At 45.1% G+C, this 13,504-nt stretch overlaps 3 protein-coding genes across 6 annotated transcripts in view; 2 read left to right on the top strand and 1 right to left on the bottom strand.

The window, feature by feature from the left end:
• Positions 1-13,504, top strand: part of LOC128421742 (zinc finger protein 665-like) — a 168,821-nt gene that overhangs the window by 101,580 nt on the left and 53,737 nt on the right. The window contains exons 1-2 of one of the 4 annotated variants that reach the window (XM_053404912.1): positions 3,137-3,165; positions 4,671-4,843. The exons of the other annotated variants lie outside the window; for them this stretch is intronic. The gene's annotated coding sequence lies outside the window, so the exon portion shown is untranslated. Of the gene's footprint in view, positions 1-3,136; positions 3,166-4,670; positions 4,844-13,504 lie in introns of those variants that run through there. 4 annotated transcript variants of the gene reach the window in all.
• The window catches only part of LOC128421703 (zinc finger protein 665-like), a 136,964-nt gene that overhangs the window by 82,355 nt on the left and 41,105 nt on the right, over positions 1-13,504 (bottom strand). The gene's annotated exons all lie outside the window — the stretch shown is intronic.
• LOC128421768 (zinc finger protein 664-like) lies at positions 13,141-13,491 on the top strand. Its single transcript, XM_053404952.1, has one exon. It carries the CDS (start codon positions 13,141-13,143, stop codon positions 13,489-13,491), a length of 351 nt encoding a protein of 116 aa, XP_053260927.1.

Raw genomic sequence — 13,504 nt, 5'->3', positions numbered from 1 at the left:
GGAAAAGGGAAATATCTAGATTTATATGGAGTAGAAAGAAACCGAGAATTGTTTCTCGGTCCCTGCTCCTGCCAACCTAGCAGTTCAAAAGCGCGTCAACGTGCAAGTAGATAAATAGGTACCGCTCTGGTCAGGGGTCCCTTTACCCTTTACCTTATTAACAGATCAAAAGGAGAGAGGAGGTTTTGCATTGCCAGATTTGGAATTCTACCATATGGCGGCAGGATTGGTTTGGATAAAAGACTGGATTACACTAAAAGATACGGACCTATTAGACTTGGAAGGCCACGAGAATCGGTCTGGATGGCACGCTTCTTTAATATACGAAAAAGTGAAGGTCCACCGGGGATTTTTGAGCCATGTGATAAGGAAATTGTTATATAAAATCTGGAGTAAATATAAAGGAATACTTGAGCCAAAAATACCCTTGTGGACATCACCAAGAGAAGCCATATACTCATGTTAGAATATTTACAACTAGCAAAACTGACGGGAAGAGTTAGAGGAGTATTGAACCGGAAAATACTTGGAGAAGGGAGAATATTTAAGGATTATATAAGATCATATTGTACCAACCACACCATATTAGCAGAACTTGAGTGATACTTGTAAACACAACAAACAGTGTTTGTGGAGTAGACAGGAACAATATTAAAGAATATAAAACTGTGTGGGGAAAACAACGGCAGTATAAACAGTACAATGAGAATGACTGGAAGACTCGTTTTGTCAGAAGTCTTTTTTATTTAATTAGGAAGATTAAGGTTTTTTATGCACTTAAATCTGCTTTTTCTTCTTTCTTTTTCTCTATTTTCTTCTTTCCTTTTTTCTAATTTTTTTAATTTTCTTTTTTGCAGTATGAGATTGTAAATTCTTTGTATATGTGTGTAATTTAAATCAATAAAGATTATTTAAAAAAATAAATCAATTTGTGGCAGGCGTGATCAAGCGTTGCTTCCTCTGGAACTCCAGTTCTTTCCAGACCCTGGGATCACTAGAGGACTGGTGGCTCCTCCTGGCAAATGGCCTGCTGCGCGCTGGATCACCAGTCCTTCCTTGCCCCCAGAATCCGGCCAACCGAAGGTCCCATCTGGGGTGCCATCTGTTGTAAACAAAAGCTGCCCTTCTTCCCTTATGGGGGACACAAGAGCCCTTTATAGAGTCCCTTGTAGGTTCTCCATCGGTAGGAGGAAATAACAGACACTAACCAGAGAATACTGAGAAGCAAAGCAGCTAGTAAGCCTCATCTTTATTGATCTTTATTGATCAACAGGGTGCTCCTCTGAGGAGGACCCCGAACCAAGGCGTGCCTGCCCTTATATAGACATTTTTAATTCCCTGCCCTGGAGCTCCATAGTTGCCATAGTTTGCTGTGTTCAACAGAGTCAAAGGATGTTGTGTAGTCAATGAAGCAGAAGTAAATGTTTTCTAGCTTTCTCCATAATCCAGCGCATGTTTGCAATTTGGTCTCTGGTTCCTCTGCCCCTTCGAAATCCAGCTTGCACTTCTGGGAGTTCTCGGTCCACATACTGCTTAAGCCTGCCTTGTAGCATTTTAGGCATAACCTTGCTAGCCTGTGAAATGAGCGCAATTGTGCGGTAGTTGGAGCATTCTTTGGCACTGCCCTTCTTTGGGATTGGGATTCATGTGTTGCAGGCAGGACCCCCCCCCCCAATCATTCAGTTTGTACAAACACAACACACACTCACACACGACATACGCAATGCTTCTGTTACAAATTCATAGAAAATCAGCCGTACATCGGATCTGCACTGTTCCACTTTTATTTTACACCATGTGGGAAGGACTATCAAAGGGGGGAGACTTGGCACAAGGCAGCCAACACGTCCGCAGCGAGCCCTACCCAGTTGGCATGCCAACCTTGATGGTCCTGGACAGAAGATCATTCCACTCACAAAGGACCTGCATATGGAAGTGGATTCAGTACGGACTGAAACACAGGACAGTGACCAGCCCTTCCCTCCGGGGGCAGGAAACAGTGAACTCCCCTTTGTCCTCAGGAATGTAATCATGGGGAGGCGAAAGGAGGAACCGGACAGGTGAGAAGACCCTCAGGTTACCACCACAACTCCTCCTCCTTCAGAGAAGTCACACTTCTCTGCGGTCTCTCAGCCCCACTCACCTCACAGAGTGTTTGTTGTGGGGGAGGAAGGGAAAGGAGAATGTTAGCCGCCTTGAGACTCCTGAAAGGGAGTGATAAAGCAGGATATCAAATCCAAACTCCTCCTCCTCCTCTTCTTCTTCTTCTTCTTCTTCTTCTTCGTCTTCTCCCTCTTCTCCCTGAACCCCTCCTCTGTGTGATGTGTCAATGATGTAGTCCTGGGGGTGTAGCATGGGGGATTAGCAGCTAATAAAAGTTGGGGTCTTCTTTTGTTGGGGGCTTCCATCTTGTTCCACCTGGGGGCAGGTGGGAGTCCTGTGGCGACAGTCTTCAATCAAGACCTACTGGCTGCTCTTTTGCTCTGCTCTTCCTGGCTGGTCTCCTTGTTTCTTGTCCAAGGGATCCCTCAGATTTGGGAATCCGCTTCTGGCTACAATTGTATCGGCTGCTTTTCTGAGCCTCTTGGCTGCTGTGCATGGACGGGGCCTGTGTCCACGGTCCTTGTCCTGGCCTGAGTCAGAGGCTGGGGTGGGGAGCTGGGATTTGGGGGGAGTCGTTTAGCTGCCAAGCACCAAGACCTAAAACACGGAGGGATCTAAGCTCGTGGGGTGGGGGAAGGGAGGATGTTGCACTTGTGGGGGGGACCCCTCTTTGCAGCCGGATCTCTGGGATCAGCCCCTCCCCCGCTCTCCTAATCCACTAAAGGAAAAGGGGAGGGGGAAACCTTCCTCTCCCCCCTCAATTCTTTCCCTCCCCTCCCGGCACATCCTCCTCTCACCCCGCCCCCACCATCCCAAATCCCGCCTCCAATACACGGCTCCTCCTCCTCCTCCTCCTCCTCCAATCCGGCTTCTGCTCCGGGAATGGGGGGGTGAGCCCCCTCCCACCCTGCCTGCTTCTCCCGCAAGTGGAGCTTCCACTCCGGATTGCCGGTCTGCCCCACAGCTCTAGGGGGGGCGCTTTCGGAAAGGGGAGGGAGGAGGCAGGGGACCCCCCCCCCCGTGGATGTTGCAGGAAATGAGAATCGGAGCGAGGACAAAGAGGTAAAGGGGTCGCGGGGGGGGAGGGGGGAGAAAAGGACCCAGAGACCCCTCCAGCTCCCCCAAGCGCCTTCCGTGGGGCCTGGATCCCTGCGCGCGTGCTGCGAAGGGGCGGAGATGGGGCGCCCACCCACGAGGACTCCCTGGGGCGCGGAGAAGCGGGCCAGAAAGGGTTAAGGGGTGCGGGAAGCGCCTGGATAGAGACCCCCCTGTCCTTCTCCGGCTCGTCTTGGGGGGCAATAGGGACGGAGAGATGGGGGGCGCACGGCCTCTGGGTGCAGAGGAGACTCCAGGAGAGAGGAAGGGGGCCTAGGGTGGGGAGAGGAGGAGACAAGGACCCAGAGACCCCTCCAGCTCCCCCAAGCGCCTTCCGTGGGGCCTGGATCCCGGCACGCCTGCTGCCAAGGGGCGGAGATGGGGCGCCCACCCACGAGGACTCCCTGGGGCACGGAGAAGCGGGCCAGAAAGGGTTAAGGGGTGCGGGAGACGCCTGGATAGAGACCCCCCTGTCCCTCTCCGGCTCGTCTTGGGGGGGCAATAGGGACGGAGAGATGGGGGGCGCACGGCGAGGGGTGAGCCAAGGGGGCCTCTGAGTGCAGAGGAGACTCCAGGAGAGAGGAAGGGGGCCTAGGGTGGGGAGAGGAGGAGACAAGGACCCAGAGACCCCTCCAGGTCCCCCAAGCGCCTTCCGTGGGGCCTGGATCCCGGCACGCGTGCTGCGAAGAGGCGGAGATGGGGCGCCCACCCACGAGGACTCCCTGGGGCGCGGAGAAGCGGGCCAGGAAAGGGTTAAGGGGTGCGGGAGGCGCCTGGATAGAGACCCCCCCTGTCCCTCCCTTGCTCCTGTCGGGGGGGCTGCGAATGGAGAGGTGTGGCGCGCAGGGCGAGGGGTGACCCGAGCCAAGGGGGCCTCTGGGTGCAGGGGAGACCCCGGGAGAGAGGAAGGGGGTCGGGGAAGTAGGGGGGAGCATTCCCGGGGCAGGGGAGGGCAGCACTGGGGGGGGGGAGAGATAGTCTGGGGGGGCGTCTCCCTCGTGGCTTCCTCGGGGACTCTCCGGAGGGGCCGCCTTGGCTTCTCCCTCCCGCCCAGCAATCGACCCCCCCTTCAAGGCGACCAGAGAGGGATCCCTGGAAAGTGGGGGGTCGTGTCCCCCCACCCTTCCTTCCTACAAGCTCCATCCTCTTCCTGCCCCATAAGCCCCTGCCCTGTCTAGACACAGCGATTCTGCCCAGTCCAACCATTGGTCCCCTGGAGAGGAGAGGAAATCCCGAGAGGAAGAGGGGAGAGGAGGGGCCTTCTCGGAAGCGGCTCTTGGTTTCCGCAATCCCACCCAGGAAGCAGCCAGAAACCTTTTCCTCTCTCTCAGGCTTCCATCTTTATTGTCTTTTCCACTGAGGATAATGTACACCTGTCATCAGAAACAGGGGTGTAGAGTTCATGGAATGGCTCTCAGGATTCATATAGAAGTTGCACCTCAAAAGCATTCTGTTCCTTTTATTCTTTGTAGGCAAATTCAGAGTGACTGACAAGCTGAGATACAACCCATCAGCATCCAATGACAGTGACTGCATGAATCTTCCCAGTCAAAGGACCCATTTTCATGATAGACAGTGCCTGTGGCTGGAGGCTCTACACACCAGGTGTGCCTGTGCAGGCCAAAGACTGCCTGTATTAGCACAGGTGAGATGTATGACACCCCCCCCCCAGATTTACATACTGTATATAAATGAGAGTTTGTGGGTGGGATTATAGTTTACAGCAACCCTGTGATTTTCTCCACCCATGACATTTTGTGAGCTAATATTGCAGTACGAATTCCAAAATAACTACAAAAAATCACATGATAATAATAATAGTACAGTGGTACCTCAGGTTAAGAACTGAATTCGTTCTGGAGGTCCGTTCTTAACCTGAAACTGTTCTTAACCTGAAGCACCACTTTAGCTAATGGGGCCTCCTGCTGCCGCTGCGGGATTTCTGTTCTCATCCTGAAGCAAAGTTCTTAACCCAAGGTACTATTTCTGGGTTAGCAGAGTCTGTAACCTGAAGCGCCTGTAACCTGAGGTACCACTCTAGAAGTTCTAGTATTAGTATTTTCCCCCAGCCGCTCTGGGCAGCTTACCGTACATATAGGTAAAGGTAAAGGGACCCCTGACTGGAAGGTCCAGTTGTGGCCAACTCTGGGGGTGCGGCACTCCTCTCGCTTTATTGGCCGAGGGAGCCGGTGTACAGCTTCCGGGTCGTGTGGCCAGCATGACTAAGCTGCTTCTGGCGAACCAGAGCAGCACACGGAAACACCGTCTACCTTCCTGCCGGAGCCGTACCTATTTATCTACTTGCTCTTTGATGTGCTTTCGAACTGCTAGGTTGGCAGGAGCAGGGACCGAGCAACGGGAGCTCACCCTGTCGCAGGGATTCGAACCGCCGACCTTCTGATCGGCAAGTCCTAAGCTCTGGGGTTTAACCCACAACACCACCCGCATCCCTACAGTACATATACAAGACAGTAAAACATCCAAAAATTAAAAACCTCCTGATACAGCTGTCTTCTAAATGTCAGATGGTTGCCTACCTCCTTGCCCACAGAAGGGAGGGCATTCCATGGGGCAGGAGGCCCTCTGCCTGGTTCCCTGGAACTTCACTTCTAACTGCAAGGGAACCAGCAGAAGACCCTCGGAGGCGGACCTCCCTGTCCGGACGGAGCGATGGGGGTGAAGATGCTCCTTCAGGTCCACAGGGCCGAGGCTGATGAGGGCTTTAGGTTGCAGATCTTGCTCCTCCATAATGATCGATGTATAGTTAGCAGAGTAGGAGAAAACACTCAGAGGCAGAAAAATAATAATTCATCTGAGAAATTTATTACTGAAGACAGATAAGCATAACAGGACCCAAAAAATATCAAAAATGTAACTCACAGTAAAACCCTGACTTAGCATACCAAAACAGCACTCAAGTAAGAAACAGACAGAATATAGTAATATCAGAATATGAAGTGGGAGCAGGCGCATTTCAATACTGTAATTTATATATAATTCAATGTCAGAGTAACCCTGGGACTAGATAACAAGCCTCCAGGTGGACGTGCCCCATCTGCCCTTCACTTTCCTCTTCCGCACGGGCAGAATCTGCCTTCTGGACTGTGGGAATCACGGTTGTTCTCCTCCTCTCCATCCACCAGGGCTTGACTTCAGGTGCAGCAGAATTCCCCAGCCCCCCAAGGATTTGAGACCCATCCGCTTTCCTCACCTGGTTTAGCCGGCTGGTTGAAGCCATTCCTTGAACCCCTGTTGCATGCTGACAGCTTCTGGAAGCCACAGGTGAGAGCTGAGTGCAGGGTGGGCACCAAGGGTGGAAAAATGACCCCAGGAGGTGCAGGACATGTCCCCCACCAAAGGAACGACTGCTCCCTAACACCCCATGACATCTAGATGCAGGTAGGTAGCTGTGTTGGTCTGACACAGTTGAAATAAAAAATTTAAAAATTGTCCAGTAGCACCTTAGGGACCAACTAAGACTGTTCTAGATTTAAGCTTCCGTGTGCATGCACACTTCTTCAGATACACTGACACAGATGTCACCAGACCCTTGTATATCGTGGGAGGGTGGGGTGTGGTTTTTCTCAGAAGGGTACTCCTTTTTTTAAAAAAAATGATATTTATTAAAAGTTTAACAGTTACAGAAAAAAGAAAAAAAGATAACAAAAAGTTACAATACTTCAAAAATAAAAAGCAAAATAAAAAACAATACAACAAAAGAATAAGAAAAACAAAAACATTTCAAGACAAAAACATTTAAAAACACATCCAATATTTCCATATATTTGTCTTTCATTTACTTGTTTCATCGACCTCCTCACACCTCCCTTTTTTGTATTCTAATTCAATTAGCTATTTCAGCAAATCCTTTCCATCTTTCTCAATTTTTGTTCTATAATTTATCTTAACACAATCTGACCTTAAATTTTACACTTTGGCCCATTAACAATCCATTTTTACTTAGTTTTTTATAACATTTCTGCTAAAACCATGTAACTTCATTCCAGCATCCTTCTAGCATTCATTAATTTTACAATGTTTCTGTAAATATACTTTAAATTTTTCCCAATCTTCTTCCACCGACTCTTCTCCCTGGTCTCGGATTCTGCCAGTCATTTCCGCCAATTCCATGTAGTCCATCACCTTCATCTGCCATTCTTCCAGAGTGGGTATGTCTTGTGTCTTCCAATGCTTTGCGATAAGTATTCTTGCTGCTGTTGTAGCATACATAGAAAAAGTTCTATCCTTCTTTGGCACCAATTGGCCGACTATGCCCAGGAGAAAGGCCTCTGGTTTCTTCAGGAAAGTGTATTTAAATACCTTTTTCATTTCATTATAAATGATCTCTCAGAAGTTCTTAATCCTTGGGCATGTCCACCAAAGGTGAAAGAATGTACCTTCAGTCTCCTTACATTTCCAACATTTATTATCGGGCAAATGATAGATTTTCGCAAGCTTGACTGGTGTCATGTACCACCTATAGATCATTTTCATTAAATTCTCTCTTAAGGCATTACATGCCGTAAACTTCATACCTGTGGTCCATAACTGTTCCCAGTCAGCCATCATAATGTTATGTCCAACATCTTGTGCCCATTTAATCATAGCAGATTACACCGTTTCATCCTGAGTATTCCATTTCAACAGCAAGTTATACATTGTTGACAAATTCTTAATTTTTGAATCTAACAATTCCAATTTTGATTTTTCCACCTGGAAGCCTAATTTTTTGTCCAAATTATACGCCTCCATTATTTGATAATAATGGAGCCAGTCTCACACTCTGTTTTTTAATTTCTCAAAGCTCTGCAGTTTTAGTCTATCTACCTCTTGCTCCAGAATTTCCCAATACTTCGGCCATTTAGCCTCCATATTGAGTTTTTTCTGAGCCTTTGCTTCCATTGGTGACAGCCATCTGGGGGTTTTATTTTCTAACAGGTCTTTGTATCTTATCCAGACATTAAACAGTGCTTTCCTGACAATATAATAATAATAATAATAATAATAATAATAATAATAATAATAATAATAATATCTTTATTGTCATTGCCCCCTCTCAGGGACAACGAAATTACTCGACTGCTCCATATGGTTTTTAAACGGTTTATTTGCTTTAACCTTGTCATACCACAGATATGCATGCCAACCAAATACATTGTTGAAACCTTCCAAATCCCAACACGTCAGTATTTTCAAGAAGCATCCATTCTCTCAGCCAACAAAAAGCGGCTGATTCATAATAAAGTTTAAGGTCTGGCAGGGCAAATCCACCTCTTTCTTTAGCATCAGTTAATATCTTAAATTTTATACGAGGCTTCTTGCCCTGCCAGACAAATCTGGAGATATCTCTCTGCCACTTCTTGAAACAGTCCATTTTGTCCAAAATTTGCAATGTTTGAAACAGAAACTGCATTCTTGGCAATACATTCATTTTTATCATAGCAATTCGACCTAACAACGATAACTTCAAATTTGACCATATTTCTAAGTCCTTTTTCACTTCAGTCCAACATTTTTCATAATTATCCTTAAATAAATTCACGTTCTTAGCGGTCATATTAACCCCTAAATATTTCACTTTCTTAACCAGTGTTAATCCTGTCTCCTTCTGAAACTTATCTCTCTCGATCTCAGTTAGATTTTTCTCTAAGACCTTAGTTTTCATCTTGTTCAACTTAAAATCTGCTACCTGACCAAATTCTTGAATCAGTTCCAGTGCAATTTTGGTACTAGATTCTGGCTCCTGTAAAGTCAGTACCAAATCATCAGCAAATGCTTTCAGTTTGTACTGTTTGGCTCCCACTTGTATACCTTTAACCAATTGGTCCCTTCTAATCATATTTAGCAAAACCTCCAGGACCGATATAAAAAGCAATGGAGAAATTGGGCAACTTTGTCGTGTTCCCTTCTCAATCTTAAATTCTTCCGTTACTACGTTATTCACAATTAATTTAGCCTTCTGTTCTGAGTAAATTGCACCTATACCATTTCCAAAACCTTGACCAACCCCCATCCCGTGTAAATTCTTCTTCATAAAACTCCAAGAAATGTTGTCAAAGGCTTTCTCCGCGTCCACAAATATCAAAACTGCTTTAGTATTAATCTTCACTTGTAGTTTTTCTAAGATATTAATTATATTCCTCGTATTGTCAGACAAGTGTCTGCCCAGGAGAAAACCCGCTTGATCTTTATGAATTTCTTCTGTTAACACCTTTTTTAATCTTCTAGCCAGAATGTCTGCAAATTTTTTTTAATCCACATTAAGCAGTGATATGGGGCGGTAGTTCTTAAGCTGCGTCTTTTCAGTCTCTGTTTTCGGTATAAGTGTGATATATGCTTCTTTCCACGACTCTGGTGCCTTTTTCCCTTCCGATATTTCATTACAGACTTCTGTTAAAGGTTGTATTAACCATTCTTTCAAGGATCTGTAGTATCTTGAAGTCAATCCATCCGGTCCTGGGGATTTACCCAATTGCATATTCTGGATGGCACCTTCTACTTCCTGTTCTGTTATTTTATAATTGAGCATTAACTTATTTTCCTGAGAAATTTTTTGTAGTCCAATAATTTTCAAAAATTTGTCAATGTCCATTTCTTTCTGCGTCTCCTGTGTATATAGTTTTTTAAAATACCTCTGGAAGCACTTTCTAATTTCCACTGGATTCTGAATATTCTTTCCTTCCACTTCTAAATTCGTAATAGTGTTAAGTTTCTGTCTTTTTTTCATTTGCCAAGCCAAGAGTTTTCCGCACTTGTTTGCCGATTCAAATGTCTTTTGTCTCATCTGTTTAATCTTCCATTCTATTTCCTGATTCATCATTTTCCTATATTGTACTTGATATAACTTTATCTCTTTTAAAATCTCCTGCGACTTTGGTTTCACCCTCAGTTTCTTCTCTCCTTCCTTTATTTTTTCCAGGATTCTATCTTTTTTCTCATTTTGAGTTCTCTTCTTAATTGCATTCTGTTGTATCAAGAATCCTCTCATGACCGCTTTACTTGCATCCCAGATTACTCTTTTTTCCACAGTAGTGTTCATATTTATCTCGAAATAGTCTCTCAAGGTTTTTTGGGCCTTCTTGGTAAATTCTTCATTCCTAAACAAAGTATCATTCATCCTCCATCTAAAGGAACCAATTGGCGTCAATTTCATTTCCATCTTCACGGCATTATGGTCGGAGCAGGTTTGGGGGCAAATTTCCACTTTATTAATCTTCGGAGCCAGTCCTCTCGTTACCCAAATTTTGTCAATTCTTGTCCATGTCATTTTAGCCTCAGAGAAAAAGGTTCCCTCTCTTCCCAGGGGGTTCTTCGTTCTCCAAATATCAACTAAATCCATATTTTCAGTCATGTCAAAAAAGGTTTTGGGTAGTCTTCCATCCTTGGTGACTACCTGTCTCTGTGCCTTGTCCATATTTGTAGACACCACACCATTCATATCTCCCATCAAAATCATATTGTAATCCATATAGTCCATCAGAGTCTCATGTAACTTCTTTAAAAATTCCGATTTTCCTTCATTTGGTGCATAAATACCTACTATCAAGAATTTTTCTCCTTGCGTTTGAATTTCAATTGCAACAAATCTTCCTTGATCATCTTTAAATATGAATTTTGGTGATAGGCTCTCCTTTGCGTAGAGGACCACTCCTCTTTTTTTGACTTTATCCGATGAAATAAATTCTTGGCCTAATCTTTTATTATTCAATAACTTCCTGTGTAGCCTTGTCACGTGTGTTTCTTGTAAACAAATCAAGTCCAAATGCTCTTTTTTCAATAAATGAAATACTCTCCGCCTTTTTTCAGGAGTGTTCAGTCCATTCACATTCCAACTCAAGACCTGCAGCGCCATCATGTGGTTACTTTGATACCCCCCCAACTGCCCCCAAAGCTTGCTCCTCTTCTGTTGGAAATGATGTTGGTACGTTCACTGGGGGGGTCCAATCCAAAAGATAATGTTGATATGTCCAACGTTCCCCTGGTTGGTGGTCTTCTCTCCAATCCTCTATCTGGTGATCTTCTGTCCAATGCTGTTGACTCTTTTCCAATTCCCTTCTGTAGGTCTTCTTCGTAATTAAGCAGAAACTTTATTTTATCTTCTACTTTCTTATTTTTATTTTCCTTCCTTTAAAACTGAAAGATAAGCCTTGAGGGAATTCCCACCTGAAGATAATTTTGTTCCTTCTCAACAGAGCAACCAAATCTCCAAAGTTGGACCTAAGGTCCAGAAGATGTTTTGGAATATCTTTAAATATTTCCACTCTGGATTGAAGTATTGCCAAGGTCTTGTAGTAATCCCAGCCCAAAATTTTATCCCTCTCTTCTTTAGATCGGAGGGTAATCAAACAGTCTCTTATTCTGTTCTTCTCCTTCTTCCCTCCTCTTCCAAGTCTAAAGGCCCTCACAATTTTGAACTCCTCTTTTCCCAAATCCAAGTCCCAATGATCTGCAAATTCCTCCGTACGATAGTCTATCAAAGAGTCCTTTTCCAGTTCAGGTACAGCTCTGATCCTCAGGTTTGTCTGTTTTTCCTTGAGCTCAATCATAGAAAGCGCCAACTTGTGGTCCTCAAGTTGCTTCTGCAGGTCTGGAACTCTCTCTGTTTCCAGTTGAGTTACCTTCGCTTCCACAGCAGCAACTTTTTCCTTGACTTCCTCTGCAATCTGTCGAGTTGAATTGGATTCCTGAATCAATTTCTCAAGAGTTTCTGTATTTGTATTAACTTTTTGTCCCAAACTATTTATACTTTGTGTGATCTAATTTTTTATTCATTTGTTCCAATGATTCATTTATCTTGCTTAACGCAAGCACCAAGGCCTCTTCTGATATCATTCCTTTTGATTTAGAGTGCGTTAAAACAGCCACAGATGGGGCAGGAGGGCCAGATGTAGAAGCTCTTCTCTGCCAAGACTTCCCAGACCTTGTTGTTTTGTCTTGAATTGGCGGATCTATGTTTTCTTTTCCATCTGCCATAACACTTAAGCCCTTCAAGGTCAGTTCCACAGTCCCAGAAGGGTACTCCTACTACCATCTCCCACTACCCTCCACTATATGAAGAAGTGTGCATGCAACACGAAAGCTTATACCTAGAACAAACTTAGTTGGTCCCTAAGGTGCTACTGCACTATTTTTGTTAATTTTTTACTTCAACTGTGTCAGACCAATATGGCTACCTACCATTAAGTACAGTTATCTCCTGCTTTTCAGTGTCACTTTAGGATAGTCAGAAGACAGGCACGAGATCAGGCAGCACATCATCATTATAAAGAACCATGTGGGTGGAGTGTTTCCCATTTGCCAGCTGCTTTCCTTCTGCTTCTCCTGCTCTCTCCCTGCAATGTGAGGCATGTAGACAGAGGTCCATCTCCAAGAACAGGAGCTTCCCTGAGCACCCATTCAGCTGACCCCAAGCACCAAGCCTTGTCACTAGTTCTCTGACTGACCAAGACCAGAGTCCACGGAAGAGATGAAGGCCTGGGTCTCCCAAAATAGTCCATATGGACCTCCTGAGGTCAGCGGGACTGTGCAGGTGATTCATGAAGATCTAGAGGTGGAAATGGGGGCAACCACTTGATTTGAAAGGCAGTCCCACAGGACAACAGTATTCCAAGATCATGCTGTGTTATTAAAGATGATTGAGGATTATGAAAGTTTACTGATGCATTACTACCATTTGACATTATACCATTTTCATTTCCTAAAAATTGGGAACATGGGTAGGACATGGGAGAATGTAGGAGATGTTGAAATAAGAGAAGGTGCTAATGGCGGTTGATGTGTCCTTTTTTTTCTGTGTTCTCTTCCTTGAAACCCAAACAGGATTTTCTTTTGGCCCACTCTGAAAAAGGTGATGGAGAAGACAGAATTGCAGAGGACAGGGCACCTTTTGTTTCATTAGGAATAGCCATTAAAATGTGTGAAATGTGTAATATGCTTCACTGAATGAGCACACATAGTTCACATCAACGAACACAAAAAGGAAAGAAGACATTTAAAGGTATGGAGTGCGGAAACAGCTTCTGTTTCAATGCAAAACTTAGAACACACCAGCGGACTCACACAGAGAGAAAATGTTTTACGTGCAGGGAGTGTGGGAAGAACTTCAGTCAGAGTGGACACCTTAAATTGCACAAACGGACTCACACAGGGGTGAAACCATATAAATGTATCGAGTGTGAAAAGAGCTTTAGTGATAGTGGAAGCCTTAGGAAACATCAACGGACTCACACAGGGGAGAAACCATTTAAATGCATGGAGTGCGGAAAGAGCTTCAGTCAGAATGCAGACCTTTAAAAACATCAACGGA

Source organism: Podarcis raffonei, chromosome 10 (genome assembly GCF_027172205.1).
Source record: "Podarcis raffonei isolate rPodRaf1 chromosome 10, rPodRaf1.pri, whole genome shotgun sequence".
NCBI classification, from domain to species: Eukaryota; Metazoa; Chordata; class Lepidosauria; order Squamata; family Lacertidae; genus Podarcis; species Podarcis raffonei.
This window is presented reverse-complemented; position numbering and strand designations above follow the sequence as displayed.

Bases quoted from the DNA above. Each gene is read 5' to 3' on its own strand.
- LOC128421768 (XM_053404952.1), top strand. From the start codon at position 13,141: ATGAGCACACATAGTTCACATCAACGAACACAAAAAGGAAAGAAGACA.